We start from the raw sequence: 16,480 nt of genomic DNA on the forward strand, positions 1-16,480 counted from the left end.
TTTTATGCAAAAATTTTTATAATTTTTCCACTCCCATCCTTCTATTCCCAGTTCCCTCTCTCATCTATCCATTTTTATATCATTGAACATAATTCATTCTTCCACTCTCTAAGTAGAAACCTTTAAATTGCCCTAATAATGATATAGTTCTTAGAAGCACATGTATCATCTTTCCATACACACTTTAATCTTATTGAGTTTCTTACTGTTTCTCTTTCCAGTTTACTTTTTTTGCTTCTCTTGATTCTTGTATTTGAAAATGAGATTTATATTCATCTCTGGTCTTTTTTATCAGGGTTGGCTAAAAACCCTCTATTTAATTAAATATCTATTTCATCCCTTAAAGGATTATGCTCACTTTTGCCGGCTGGGTTATTCTTGGTTTTAATCCCAGGTCTTTAGACTTCTGCAATATCAAGTTCCAAGGCCTCCTTCCCTTTCCTGGGAATCTTTTGTGATTCTGACAGTGATTCCAAGGTTTTTGAATGGTTTCTTTCTTGCTGCTTGAAGTATTATCCTTTTGATCCAGAACTCTGAAATTTGTTTAATATACCTAGGAATTTTCATTTTGGAAATCTCTCTCAATTGGAATCAATGGATTCTTTCAATTTTCTATTTTATTCTCTACTTTTACAATATTAGGGCAATTTCCCTTGATAATTTCTTGTAAAAATGATATCTTGGCTCTTTCTTTGATTGTGTTTTCAGTTAAAGCAATTGTTCTTAAATTATCTCCTCTCAGTCTAATTTCCATGTCATTTGTTCAAAGAAATACTTCCAATTTTCTTCTATTTTCTCCAGTCTTTTGATTTTCTTTTATTATTTCTTTATATTTGATGGAGTCATTAGCTTCCACTTGTCCAATTCTAATTTTTTTCAGGAATTATTTCCTTCAGTGAGATTTTTTTAAACTACTTTTTCTTTTTGGTCATTTCTGCTTTTTAAGAAATTATTTTCACTGGTTATTTTTGGTACCTCTTTACATTTGTCCAACTCTGTTTTTTAAGGTGCTATTTTCTTCAGTATTTTTGTTCTTCTTTTACCAAGAAGTTAGTTGTTCATCATTTTCTTCCTTTGTTTTCCTTTCTTTGACTAATTTTTCTTCTGCCACTTTTTTGATTTTGAAAATTTTTTTTAGCATTTTCACAATTTATGTTGGACTTGTGTCCAATTTATTTTTTTTCTTTGAGACTTTGCTTGTTGCTATTTTGACTACCTTCTTCTTCTCCTCTGTCACCAAAGAAGCTTTTTAACAGTCAGGTTCTTGTTTTGTTTCTGTTTACTCATTTCTCCACCTTATTTTTTGATTTAGAACTTTTTATTAATGTTGGATTCTGTCCCTGTCCTAGGTGCAGGGAAGGGGCTCTGTCTTCAGGGTTTTTCATGTAGCTCTTTTAAGATCTAGTTCTAGAGTATGGAATATTTCAGTGCTTTCTAGGTGATATGACCTAGGGAGAGGTGTGTTCACTGCTGTCTTGGTTGTGAAATCACTCTGAAGTGTCCCTGATCCCTTGGGATTGCTATCAATACTCCTTAGGGTCCCTGCTCCCTTGGGATCAGAATCAATACTGTTCCTAAATGCTTCCACTCCCTTTTGACTAAAGTACTCCATTTTGTACTTAAATTATGACCCAAAAGAAGATAAAGACAATGGATTTGCCATACAGCATCTGTTCTAACATCCAATCATCTCTATCTTGAAAGTTTCTGAAACTGCTGCTCCTTCTGACTCTACCACATAGTCCCATGACTGGAGTTTCTTCCTCATGGGCTCTGTACCAATCTCATCTCCCATGTCACAGATCTCTCTGACCTCCTATGTTCTCTTGGGCTGGAAAAATGTCTCACTTTGATCTTTTGCTGTCTCTGCCATTCAACTTGAAATGTAATTTTTAAAGTCGGAAAGGAATGTTGGGAAATCTTGATTGAGTGACTCTCAACTTACTCCATTATCTTTACTCAACTATTGTAATGGGGCACTTGACTACCAACAACAGGGTCACAGATTACAAACTATAGCTCACTGCAAATGTATAAGAGTGGAAAAACAATGTCAGGTATTTGATAAAAGTGCCAAAAAATTATTTTCATCTTCCATCATCTCACCTCGATCTATTTTTACATGTCATTTATTTTTGATAGGTGATAGAAATCTATTACCATACCTTTATGAATAAAATGATTTCTAATGTTATTTTACTGAATTAGTTTACCTTGGGAGATTATATAATGGAGCCATTCGGAAACAGGCCACGACTGCTCGTTTTCTCTGTTTAGAAAGAAGTTTGTGCCATACAGCCTTTTTAGACCGCTGTGGATGCTCTACCTGGAAAAAGAATCAAATCATTTAATAAATATCTTGCACCCACATTAATTCATCATTAACAAAACTGAAGAATTATACTGAAAAATGAAACTCAAGAAAGAATATAACTTCTTGAAATTCTTATGGAAAAATCAGTGTCTTAGAAATAATTATTACTAATATCAGAGGGCTTTGGAAATGATAGGCTTTATTTTCAGTAAACATATTACTTTTTTTCTTCAGTGACTAAACATGACTAAAATTTCATCTTTAATCAACAACAGGGTCTAAAATTAGTCCATATAAAAGTTCTGTTTAATGTTTTCCAGAAGATTAAAAAAATCTTCATATAATCATTCATTTCTCTTTGAATCCATCTTTAAAAAAATTGAGAGCAGATCAATCACAAAGTTGAGAAATTTTTCAATAATCTCTCATAATAAACAAAAGGAAATTTTGAGAATGCTAAATTACTATTTTTTCCCTAATGAAAAAGCTAGCCTTCTTTAAGTTAGAGAAGAAAATAGAGGACAATAAGTCTCCTGGGTTATAGAACAGAAACAGATCAAGAAGTCTATTAGTTTAACAAAAAAATTAAAATATCTACATCTATGTTAAAGTCTGAAAGAATCATGTACACAAGCAACAATAAAACAGCAAAGACAAGCAGGCTTCTGTTTAGTTCATAGTGTTTTGCTATCATAAGAGAAAAACAGACTTATTTCAAGTATTAGATAACACAGAAACAATTCTGATGGGACTCTAAATTAATTAGTAATCATTATGCAGTTCAACACTATACTTCCCATACTGTAATAGCGCCGGCCCACATTTGTAGATTTCTGGAAAAAATAAAAATCGCTATGTCAGGTAGAACTCAAGTTGACAAGTCAACAAGTATTTATTAAGCACTAACTATTGTGCCAGATAGTGTGCTAAATTCTAGGACTACAAAGAAAGGCAGAAACAATGCCTTCTCTTGTGGATCCCACAGCCTAATGGGGATGACCACACATCAATGAGCTACACTCAGAATGAACTGAAGATAATCTCGTGGGAGGCACTAAAATTTCAGAGGACTCAGAGAGGCTTCTTGAAGATTGGAGAACTTGATCTTAGGTTTGAAGGACACCGGAGATGTAAGGAAGAAGAGATGAAGAGGGAGAGAGTTCCAGGCCCAAGGGACTGTTTGGAAGAATGGAATTTTTGTAAGGAAAGATAATGAGTTCATTTTGTGGGGGAGGTGGGGGGGTCAAGGTAATGGAGTTAAATAACTTGCCTAATATCACACAGCTAGGTAATATATTAAGTGTCTGAAGTGGTATTTGAATTCAAGTCCTTCTGATTCCAGGGTTGGTGTTCTATCCACTGCCCTCCTAGCTGCCCCCATGAGTTCAATTTTGTAGATGATGAGTTTAAGAGATAAATACCAGTTTGAAATTTCTAACAGGCAAATGAAATTTCAAGCAAGCCTGGAGATCTGGAGTGTTAGTGTTGGACAATAGATCTGAGAATGTTCTGCCTAGAGATGATAATTAAATCTTTCTAAGTTGAGGAGACAACCAAGGAAAATATATGATGAAAGAAGTTTACCCAGGACAGAGATTTGGGGGACACCCAGAGTTAACAGGGGCAACTTGGATGAAGAGCCAGCAAAGAAGCTTGAGTAGGATTAATCAGATGGGCAGGAGGAGAATCAGAAGAGAACAATTCTATGAAAACCTGGAGCGGAGAAAGTGCCAAGAAGATGGTGACTAATAATGCCACAGGTTGAGGGCAATCTACAAAGATGAGATCTGAGAAAGGGCTATTCAATTTGTCAGTTAAGAGGTCATTTGTAACTTTGTAGAGAGAAATTTCAGTTGAATGATGAAGTCAGAAGGCAGACTGCAGAGAGTTGTAAAGAAAGTGAGATCAAAGGAAGTAGAGGCATTGATTGTAGATGATAGCTTTCTCAAGGAATATAGTCATGAAATGGAAGTGAGACCAGACAAAATCTCGTGGGGATGGATGGATCAAGTAATAGGAAAATATGTTTTTGATCCTTTGTGTTTGATAAAAGTGAACATATAAAAGTATTAAAAAAAAACATAGTGACCTAATAAAGGAAAATTTGTAATTAAACCAATTAAGTCACAATGGAGTGTAGGTGTTCTTATTTCAGAATGTATCTAGATTCTATTTAAGTATATAGAATCAGTTTTTGAATAATATAATCTATAGGATTTTTAAAAAGCATTAAAATATAGATTTGTATATCATTTGGATGTGTTTCTATTTTAATTCAGTTAGAATTTGAATTTGCACCTCCAGGGGACAGGTGGGAGATTGTAAAACATATTATTTCAGCTTCCTCATTTTGCAGATGAAGAGACTAGGGCTCAGAAAAAGCAAATGAAGTGAGTAACAATTTAAGTAGTGAAAAAAATACATAAAATTGTTCTGTCCCATTTAAGTTTATTCTTGAACACCTTGCATACCCTTTTCACTATTCTATGCTTCTTTATAAAATTTGCCTTGTAAAATGCTATATAACAATTTCAAATGTACATTGAGAAGGACTTTAAATGATGAATTCCTTACATATTTTCAAAGGATGTCATGAGAATATAAATGATTTTTACAATATCTAAGAAAAATTTCATTCTTATGATCAATACTTTAAAAGATTCTGATATATGAACAGTTTCTTTTTTAAAATGTTTAATTCTTTTTATAATTAATTGATTGGTATTTAATTTATTTTATAAATATAGTTTTATACTTTGGTTAGTTTTTTTTTGCAAGGCAATGGGTTCAAGTGGCTTGCCCAAGGCCACACAACTAGGTAATTATTAAGTGTCTGAGGCCAGATTTGAACTCAGGTACTCCTGACTCCAGGGCCGATGCCCTATCCACTGTACCACCTAGCTGCCCCAATACTTTGGATATATTTTAAAATAAATTTATAAAGTCAATTTCAATAATTTTAAGCATTAGGCAGAAAAAGAGGATTACTGTTTTTCAAAAAATTATTTTGCAAATGGTAGTCTTTTACAAATATATACAGTAACTGACAACCTATGAAATGCTTTTGTGGAAGTGTCTGGTTTCTTTTAGTTATCATTGCAAATAAGTGACTATTGTTTCCTAGAGTAGAAATCCCAAAGAATGGGAAAAATCATAAATGGTACATTTATTGAAAGAAAGAAAAATTGGTCACTATTCTTTTATATGTCAGCTTCTTTATCTATATAAAATTCTTATGAGAATAATCTGTCATCCTTAAGAAAAACATCAGACGGAATTAGGTAGTATTTTGCAGGCAATTTTGTTAAGTAGAATCTTTATGTTAACATGTGATCAAAAGATGTATAAAATATATGATTTTGGCTTATATGATTTGTTTATTTTAAGAAAGAATTTGATATAACAGCAAACTTCAGGTTTGAAGGCTTTACTGGAACAACATATATTTAATACCTAGGTCAAAATTACTCATAATATCATGAGAAATGAAGTTATAGAGTTATAGAGACATCTATCCAGTTTTAAAAAAAGGATAACATGACAGTGTTTTGCCAATGCTATAAAATGGATGAAGTAAAAAAAATCATATTGATAACAAGATATTTTGAATTCTTCTAAAATCAAAGAATCATTAATTCAAAATTGCAACAGACCTGAGGGACCATCTAGTTCAGAGTTCCTAACTTTGGGCTCACAGATCCTCAAAGAACCTTTGAATTTATTTCAAGGGGCTCCTTTTCTTGTCCAACTAAAAGTGCAGGGACTCTTCCTAGGCTCCTACTCTGGCACAGGAGTTCTAAGCTATTATGATTCCAACATAGGTTGGTTTATTTCTCCTTATGCAATCTAGCCCCTTCAAACTCTCTTTCCCCTATCTCTCCCCTCACCAGTTCCCTCCATATAAGTTAATAATGTGAACTTAATGTAGACAATTGATCAGCTAAGTCTACTACAGCTTAGAACTCCCAAACTCAAATGCTTTGCCAGTCTCCCTAGTAAAAGGAATTACAGGCATGTGCTACCATGCTTGATCCTGGACCACATTTTAGCAGAATTAAATGGTGCAGTACATTTGGGAATGTGTTTTTATTTTTTTTTTTAATTTTACAACTTTTTCCCCCAATCTCACTTCCCTCCCCACACTCCCACCCCTCACAGAAGGCAGTCTGATGGTCTCTACATTGTTTCCATACTATATATTGATCTAAATTGAATGTGGAGAGAGAGAGAGAGAGAGAGAGAGAGAGAGAGAGAGAGAGAGAGAGAGAGAAATCATACCCTTAAGGAAAAGATAAAATATAAGAGATAGCAAAATTACTTAATAAGATAACTTTTTAAATTAAAAGTAATAGTCTTTGGTCTTTGTTCAAACCCCACAATTCTTTCTTTGGATACAGATGGTATTCTCCATCACAGCTACCCTAAAATTGCCCCTGATTGTTGCACTGATGAAAAGAGCAAGTCCATTAAGACTGATCATTAAGCCCATGTTGCTGTTAGAATGTACAATGTTCTTCTGGTTCTGCTCATCTTGTTCAGCATCAGTTCATGCAAATCTTTCCAGGCTTTTCTGAATTCCCATCCCTCCTAATTTCTAACAGAACAATAGTGTTCCATGACATACATATACCAGAATTTGTTCAGCCATTCCCCAATTGATGGACATTTACTCAATTTCCAATTCTTTGCCACCACAAACAGAACTTCTATGAATATTTTTGTACAAGTGATGTTTTTACCCTTTTTCATCATCTCTTCTTGGTATAGACCCAGTAGTGGTATTCCTGGATCAAAGGGTATGTACATTTTTATTGCCCTTTGGGCATAATTGCAAATTTCTCTCCAGAAAGGTTGGATGACTTCACAGTTCCACCAACAATGTATTAGTGTCCCAGATTTGGGAATGTATTTTTTAAAACCAATATTAAGTCAGTTTAGGATTATGAAAAAAAGACATTTTAGTATTATGAAAAACATAATACAACAATCTCAGAAAAATTAAAATTACAAATATCTCAAAAGACAATTGAAAGATTTGCTAAGGTGATTTTGATGCATTTTTAAAATGTTTTCCCCCCCAAGGTAATAATATAATATTTAAGTACCAATCTATTGTCCCTATTTCTTACTATATGATTAGCCTTATTTAATATTCTAATTGTAAAAAATCATTAGTCATATATTGTATTCTTTATGCTAATAATGAATTATTTTTGCAACTAGAATATTAAATCTGGCTAATCACATAGCAAGAAATAAGGAAAACAGATTGGTTATTTAAATATTATATTATAACTTTGGGGGAAAACATTTAAAAACCCATCAAAATCAAAACACAAAAGAATAGATATTTGATATTTCTTCTATGGAGATTTTACCAAAAATATGAACAGAAACTATAGGAAATAAGAAAGCAATGGAGAAATTACAAATTGATTAACACCATAGATTTTTCTGAATCTACAAAATATAATAATTATGATCTTGATATATATAAATATTCAGAATTATACTTATAAAAAACATCTAAAACATCTTAGTCATAGGTATTCTTTATGTGTATGTAGAACAGTATCTTAATTCATAAAAAAAATGGATCTCCAAATAGATTTCTACTATGTAATTAATTTATTACTCTAGATCAAGAGAATAACTAACCTGTTCAAGGTGAAAAAGTACATTAGCTATATCCAATACTCTTTCTACTGTCTTCTCGGGGTCTGAGGTTTCTTCGGTTCTATTTGGTAAGTCTTTGTAAAGTGCCATCTGCCACCTAATAGCTGGATCCTCTAACTACAAAAGAAGATAAAAATATATATTGCAAATTTACAAGTGGAAGCCTTAAAAATTGTTATACTCTTTGTACCAGTATTTCCACGGCTCTTTTTTTTTCATAAATATTGAGAGGAAAGTGCATGTGTTTATGTATTAAAAGCTTCAATAATGGTAATAGTGATGCAGTATTTAGAGCAGTGAACCTTAAAGAGATTAAAAATTGGGTAGAAAAATGTAGCATTAAAATAAGATACCAATTGGAAATTAGTCATCTAGAAGACAAAGATGTAGTTGTTTTCGGTAACCTAAACAAAACCCATTAGTCAAAAATCACCTCGATCTGCTTGCCACATTACATCTTAACCACAATATTATTTCCTATCGTGATGTTTCTAGTAAGTACTATTTTAAAAAGTAACTGGCCAAACTTCTGCAGTGGTACCAAAGAAATATAAAAAGACCTAGAGGAAAAACAAAAAACAACTAAAAAAATGTACAGGGGTGGCTAGGTGGTGCAGTGGACAGAGCACTGGCCCTGGAGTCAGGAGTACCTGGGTTCAAATCCCGCCTCAGACACTTAATAATTACCTAGCTGTGTGGCCTTAGGCAAGCCACTTAACCCCATTTGCCTTGCAAAAAAACAACTAAAAAAAAGACCTAGAGGGAAATTAAATTCACTCAACTTCTATGTCTCAGACAATAATAGAGGGTATATTTATATTTATAAATCACTGATATATTTGTGAAAGAAGCTCCTTGCAAGGACAAAATTACAGATGCTTCTTGTAATTTTACAACTAACACATTACCTGTATACTACAGTTTTACCTATTTTATTTTTGTTTTAGAAAGAGAATGAACATTAGAACAGAAATGCTACTGATATTAGTACAATTGGAATAGGAATAACCTAAATATCCTATTCCATAGTTTTCTTGAAATCCCACCAGCAAATCATTGGGACCAAAATATTTTATACCTTAGGGAAATCTTTTTTTTCCCCCAACTGTCAGATAAAGGGTTTGACTTACAGAGTCTGAATATCTCCTTGTGAATACATAATTCACTAATGAATTTTTTTTTCTGAACTTAGAAACTTCGTGTTTAAAATAGAAGCCACAGTGAAAATAACAAAAAAAGTGGAATGTTTTCAATTATATGAATACTTGACACTTTAGTGTTTTGATTTTTCACAGCAGATATTGGAGCCTAACTCCTCATCTATTTCAAATGAATCTAACTAGTTTCTAAATGAAAGAACCTGGTACCACAAGATAATATATGCATATGGCAAATTAAAGAGGAAGAATTAAAGATACATGGAGATAGAAAGCAACTAAAATATATATGAAAACTTTCATAAATAAACTTAAGAATGCATGGGTTTTCTGTGAAATTCTGAAGTTTTCTTTTTTATTTTAGTAATAAAAGTATTAGGAAGCTTCTAAAAGTATTTGCCATTTACTAGATATCAGAGAATTACAAATTTGGAAAGAACCCCAGGAGACACCAAATTCACTGAGTGAAAATACTGTCTAAAACTACTTTACTGAACATGGTGCTGTCAAGCCTTTGTATGAAGGCTTCCAATGGGAGTAACCTAGTAACTCTTAAGAAAGCCCACTTTGGGATAGTTCTAATTGCTAGGAATTATTTTTTCTTACAATAACACATATTGATATCTACTACTTAGTCATACATTTTCTTTCTTGCACCCATGATATGTTTTTAGAATCTGTGATAAATTTTTACATTATCTCTATCAAATATCATTTTATTATATTTGATACAATGTTAAAGCCTCACAAAAGTCCTTTGAAGTTGTAGTTCTGTTATCTGCATTCACTATTTGTGTTTTCCTTAAATTGTTTAAGCATAACATTTATGCTTTTATCTAAGTCAGTTATAAACCATTAATGTCAAAGGGGTGAGAAGAGATTCCTGGGCCCCTAAGTTGGAAATCTCTTTCCAACTTTATATCAAATCATTAATGACTAGTCTTTTGATCTGGTCACTTAAATAGTTCCAATCCACATATAATTTAAGGAAAAATGGAAAAAATGGATAGTTTTTTAGGAATACATTTATTTTGAATTTTGACATAACTATGAGGAAGAATTTCTTCTCCCTAAGGAAATATTAAGCATGCTTGGGTTTAAAAACAGAAAGTAGTAATGTATATTTTTCCAGAAAATTAGTGATAGGACTCTAAACAAACAAATCACAGTTAATGTTATAGAAATATAATATTGAGTTGGAAGAGATTAGTCACTGTCTACTTCAAAAATCATCATACAAATGAATAAATGGAGGTATAGAAAGTACAGAAAAATCACATAGGTGGTAAATAGCACAGTCATTCTTTAAACTGAAGTCTTCTGATTCTCAAAATGATAAATGTTCCACTAATTCATGCTTATATTAAGTAGTTTCAAAAAACATGCTACTGTAAGAAATTGATTTCATAATGAAAAATAGAAAATAGTCCATGCATACAGAAAATTGAGACTATAAAAGCAATACTACAATGATGTTAAATTTTCACAAGTTGAATTTAACATAGACAATGCGATGCTTAATATATCAGTGACTTTGTAATCACCCTACCATAGTAGGCTTCTTAAGTTATCTTGAAAAGTCAAAAAGTCTTGCTCTACTATTTGTGAGTGAATGTTTTTACTAATATTTAGTGATGATATTTAAGAAGGAAAAAAGGCATTCTGTCCTGGTACTAAAATAATCAGCAGCATATTGAAACACAAAGACAGTTGGTCCTTGAGTTAAGAAACCTGAACTCACATTCTAGTTCAAACAAACTAGCTCTATGCTATAAGTAAATCAGTTACCACTCTGAGCATGTTTTCTCATTTGTAAAATGGGTGTAATCATATATGGAATACCTTACCAACTTATTGTTTAGAAATATTTTGGTAAATCTTATGCATTATAAGTGGGAGCAACAATTGATGAGTACCAGTAAACTTGTCAACTGCAGGTTTTGACATTGAGTTAAAAACATAGCCTGAAACAATGGACATCCCTAAACATGTTCACGGTATTTTCCTACCTGTGATCTTGTTCAAAATGTTTCCCTGACTCTCTTTCTAGCTGTCAGTTACTAATTTATAAAAATTCAATGACATAATGGCTATGTTTGAAGTTTAATTCATTTCAACATTTCAACAAATATAATTAACCAACCCTTAAAATATTTTTTTATTTCATTGGCTAATATAAAAGTAAACTCTTTCAAAACTGCTAAAACTTATATTTTTTCCTTTTAAAAAGTTGCAAATAGTTTGGTCCAAATTGAGATATAAGCAGGGTTTCCCACCTTATCTTGGTCATAATATATTAAGGACATTATTACATTATATGAGTCACAGCTATATTACACTGAGCATACGAGTTTTTCTTGTAAAGCACACCAAGCATTTTTTAAATTATCAAATTTATTTAGTGTTTACTCTAAGAACTTTAAATAGAAGATATGGAAGATATATTAAATGCCAGCAGTTTCCTGAATGAGAGGCAAGTTAAAAGTTAAAGGCATTTTAAGAAAATCATTTTTCTAAGTCATTGAAGCAGTGATCAATTTAAGTCTCTTAATGAGTGAAGAGAGACTATAACCCCCCAAAAGTAAACTGGAAATTTAATAGAGACAAACCATTTAAAATGGGATTGAGTGCCTAGATGAAACTTTAAAATTCATAACTACTGTTATGACAAAGAATACATAGAAATGTGAAAAAGAACTTCATCTTGAGAAAAAGTTAACAATTTATGCATGGAAAATATGTAAAAACTAAAAGTCTGAAATTTCATTTTAAAATGCAATTATTTATCATTCTATACTGAAAACTTATGTAATTATTTATCCCACTAATTACCACCTACTTTCTAAAAGGGCAGACAATAAGGCATATCCTATTAACATTCTCAGTCTCAGAATACTTAGGGAATTCAAACTGCTGTTTCCTCTAATAAAGTTTGATATTAAATACCATCTCAATCCTAATTAAGAAGCTTATAAAACAAAACACATCACCTATCAAATCCTTTGTGACCCTTAACTAAGACTCAACAAGAAAAGGGCAGGTAGGTAAGACAGTACATGGGAAGGCTGGCTTAGAATCAGAAAGACCTGAATTCAGAACCAGCCTAAGAGGCTTCCTAGCTATGCTTCCCCGGGAAAATCACTTAAACTCTGTTTGTCTCAGTTTTTTCATCTCTAAAATGGGAATGATATTAGCATCTACCTCTCAGAGTTGTTGAGGTAATATTTTTAAAGTTCTCCTCATAATGCCTGGCATGTAGTAAGTACTATACTATATAAATATTCATAAATGCTATTATAATTTTTCATATGGACAAATATTTACTGAAACATGTTTCACATCATTCCCTACGCTTAAAGTAGGGTTTGTGGATTATTGTTACTTTTCTTTCTTATCCTTAATTAATGCTTAGCACAGTTGATAGTACTCAAGCTAAAAAGATGACTGATTTCCAAAATATAACTACATTTAAAGAAACAAAAATATAATTATTTTTTAGATTTTTCTATTCTATAGAATTTCTTATTTCTTTGACTCCTTTCTACTAAAAAGAGCAAAAAATATTAACAATATGCACATTCATTTACTGAAACTCAAAGTAAGCATTACAACAATTTTGGAGAAAAGTTTCAGATTATAAAATTAGTTTTATCTGTGGATGATATGTACAGAATTTCTATGAAAATGGATTTTTTTGGTTGTTCTTAAAGCAGAGGTTTTTACAATGAGGAAAAAATGACAGAGCAAAATATTTTGCTTCACTGAATTTCTGAGGTTTGAATATATGGAGTTTGAAATCTATGGAATGTGCTTTGGAAAATACTCTGGCTTACCTTGCCCTGTAGATGAAGATTACTGCGGATAACATCACGCACTTCATCTTCTGTGTCTTTCTGCCAAGAAATAAAGATCAGAAGGATAACTTATCAAGGGGTCAAGGACCGCTCATTCGTGGACAAACCACAAGTTCTTTTGAATATGCATAACGTGTGAATTGTCATCCTGTTTATAGGATCCCCAATCCTCCCCCACACACACATATACATAATATAAAGACTTGGACATCCTTTTAAAAATTGTTCTATACAGTTTAGCAACTTCAAGCAAAGCAGCCTATTTTGCTGATAGACTAAATGTTCTGATATCTAAAAGAAGGAATTTTTTTCATTTATATTAACAAAAGTGACAAGATGCTTTCTTGCTTATTTCCTTTACCAATTGGTTGAAAATTCTGATTTTACACTGAATTATGCTTTTGATAATTTTCTTAGTTGCACAATAGAATAGAAACTATATACCCTTATTATAGCTACAGCAAAAAAAAATGGGCTTATTAGAGGATTTGCAGTCATAATCCAAATAACTGTCACAGTAGTCACTTTTTACTGCATACCTACTATGGGCTCTTTTCAGGCCATATTCAAATTTGCATTGGAATGCTACAGAAACATACAGTGTTCATGTATGAGAACAGAAGTTGGAGTTAAGTAAAATGTATTCCCTTTAGTCCCAATGTATACAACTATTGAAAGGCAGCATAATGTAATAGAAAGAACATGAGATAGGAAATTATAAAGTCTAGGTTTTAGTCCTAGTTTTTCCAATTGCTTTGTGACTGGAAAAAGTTTCTTAACCTAGCTGACTTGTAGTTTCCTTATCTGAAAATAAGGCTAAGAATACTCACATTATTTCGTTCTAGGGTTATTGTAAAGAAAATGCTTTGTAAGCCTTAAAATATTATATAAATATTTGCTATTATAATTGCCATCATTTTTGCAAGAGCATTTTCCCTCAATTTTCTCATTACCAGGAAGAAGAAATAATAGGAATAAAAAGAAGTCAGAACAGAGTACCCTATTGGTACAAATACCTCAAAACTTGAAAATTAGTTATTACATTATTTTAGTACTTGATTTTTCATATAAGTAATTACCCTTTATAAATCATACCAACAATGAATCATTAAATGTATAGTATGATCTCATATGGTCAAACATTTTGGATTTTTAGTGCTATCTGTAAATGAAGTATGAGTGAATAGGAAACAGCCTGAAAAGTAGAAAGAGCACTGAATTTAGCATTAGAAGAATAAATTTCGGATTCCAGGTTTGTCAATTATTTATCATGTATAACTCTGAGAAAGTTCCATAACCACTGTAAAATTAGAGGTTTGAATGGATGACTTTGTTATAACTTCCAACTCTTAATTCATTGGTTTAGTCCTGAAACATATGGTGAGGTAGCTTCTATAACTTAAAATTTAAAAGGTAAATTGTTTGATTACAAAAAGTAAAGTTTTAAATTAATGGGGAAACTATCCAAAAGAATTCATTATTAAGAAAAAATAACCTTTTTGCCAAGCATATTATATGCTATATATATATATATATGTATATATATATATATATATGCTCTACCATATATAAAGTGAAAGTTTAATAAACATTCAATGTTTGTGAAACAAATAGAGAGGATTGACAAGAGAGAGGTGAATAAATAGCCTGGAATTTTTAGTTGGTAACTTGCTAATGAAAGCCAGGGAAAAAAAATACTTGTCCTTACCATACTAAACCGATTTTTGGCTAGGGCAATTAATTCTTGGTCTCCAGGTGCACAAATATTCAATCCAATAGGCAGTAATCTTTTCAGGGCTGCTACGATAAGAGAGGTCTGCATAGAATATCTGTCTCCTTTGCGTTTCATTTTCTTCCTTTCCTGATCTGTGACTGCTGCCTGTGGTACAAGCATGAGAGATTATAGTTAGCATCAGTTTTTCTTCTACCCATTTGTTTCTTTATGAAATTCATATTTTTCCTTTCCTTAGCAAAGTTTTTGAGGAACCTACTATTTTTTGGAGTGATTCTTATCTAATTTTTTCTTTAGCTTCTGATAATTTCACAATCCCATCCATACTCCTTAATGTCCTTCGTTTATAGTTTTTTCCCCCTCTTTTAAGAGAAAAGAAATTGTTATCCACATTTTCATAAACTTCCTTTTCTCTTACTTTTCTCTAATCCTTTTGTAATTATTACTCATTTGAAAATATTAGGTCCAAAATTGCTGAAAATCTCCTAATTGTTACATTTAATGGTCTCTTCTTAACCCTTACACTTTCAGACCTTTCTGCAGCATTCAATACTGCTAACCACTTTCTTGTGCTGGAAACTTCCTTCTTTCTTGGTATTTGTAACACTATTCTCATCAGGTTTGGGGACTGCTCCTTCTCTTCACTTTTACTAGATCCTCATTCCTATCATGGGTAGCTAGGTGGTGAAGTGAATAGACAGTAAATTTGGAAACATCTTCGCAAGTTCAAATTCAGCCTCAGACACTTACTAGCTGTATGACCCTGGGCAAGTCAATTAATCCTGTTTGCCTCCACTGTAAAATGAGCTGGAAAAGGAAATGGCAAACCACTTCAGTATACTTGCCAAGACCCCCAAAAGGGGTCACAAAAAGTTGAAAAATACTGAAATGATTTAATAACATTATCTGAGGGTGTCCCTTAAGATTGTCCTAGGCTCTTTTCTCTTGTTAATGTACTTTCACTGGATAATTTTAATAGCTCCTGTGGGTATAATTACCTTTTTTATTCAGATGACTCATGGATTGTTATAAATGCTAAGTCTTTCTCTCTTGAACTGTAGTATTGCATCACTGGCAGCTTAGTGAACATTTTAAACTGTATTTGCTGAAGGTATCTCATATCCAACTCATATAAAAATTGAAGTTATTATCTTTCCATTAACTCCAACAAACTTAACTATTTCAACATTTTTCTATTCAAATGTTTGTAACCTTGGCATCATTATCAGCTCCTCACTCTCACTCAAATATCCAATCAGTTCCCAACCATTATAATTTATACCTCCATAACATCTATTAAAAAAAACCCACTGCATTAGTTCAGACTCTCATCATCTCTCACTACATTTATTGTGAAGTATATGTCTAATAAAAAAGAAAACTATGCTCATGGAAGAATTAACATATAATTCATATTTTATAGTAAGAAGCATTTCAACCTCTTGAGATAACTTAAAACGCCATGAAAACTACTATAGATGTGGTGATTGACTAATTAACAATTAAAACTATTCTCATGCTCTTTTTCATAATTAACCTATAAAAGAAAATAAGGTGAGATGTCTCCTGGAATCATGAAATAGATTTAGAGTACCTTTGACATCTTTGACTTGGTATCAGTAATGAGAAAAGACATGTTGTTGATTTCATTTTGAACCACAAAGTTCTGCTCTTCTCTTTTGAAATTCTGGAAAGTTGCACAAGAAATTTAAGTTAAAAATCACTTATGGAAAGAGCTAAGCTAAAG

At 32.1% G+C, this 16,480-nt stretch overlaps 1 protein-coding gene across 13 annotated transcripts in view; it reads right to left on the minus strand.

The window, feature by feature from the left end:
- RYR2 (ryanodine receptor 2) overlaps positions 1-16,480 on the minus strand; it is a 766,826-nt gene that overhangs the window by 125,124 nt on the left and 625,222 nt on the right. For 8 of the 13 annotated variants that reach the window (XM_074222939.1, XM_074222937.1, XM_074222944.1 and 5 more), the window contains 6 exons: positions 16,328-16,420; positions 14,710-14,880; positions 12,981-13,040; positions 7,973-8,107; positions 3,111-3,147; positions 2,214-2,325 (listed from right to left, as the gene is read on the minus strand). In XM_074222939.1, coding sequence (XP_074079040.1) covers positions 2,214-2,325; positions 3,111-3,147; positions 7,973-8,107; positions 12,981-13,040; positions 14,710-14,880; positions 16,328-16,420 — 608 coding nt within the window. Of the gene's footprint in view, positions 1-2,213; positions 2,327-3,110; positions 3,148-7,972; positions 8,108-12,980; positions 13,041-14,709; positions 14,881-16,327; positions 16,421-16,480 lie in introns of all 13 variants that reach the window. The other 5 variants (XM_074222945.1, XM_074222943.1, XM_074222941.1 and 2 more) reach the window with 1 other exon arrangement.

Source organism: Macrotis lagotis, chromosome 2 (genome assembly GCF_037893015.1).
Source record: "Macrotis lagotis isolate mMagLag1 chromosome 2, bilby.v1.9.chrom.fasta, whole genome shotgun sequence".
Classification (NCBI taxonomy): domain Eukaryota; kingdom Metazoa; phylum Chordata; class Mammalia; order Peramelemorphia; family Peramelidae; genus Macrotis; species Macrotis lagotis.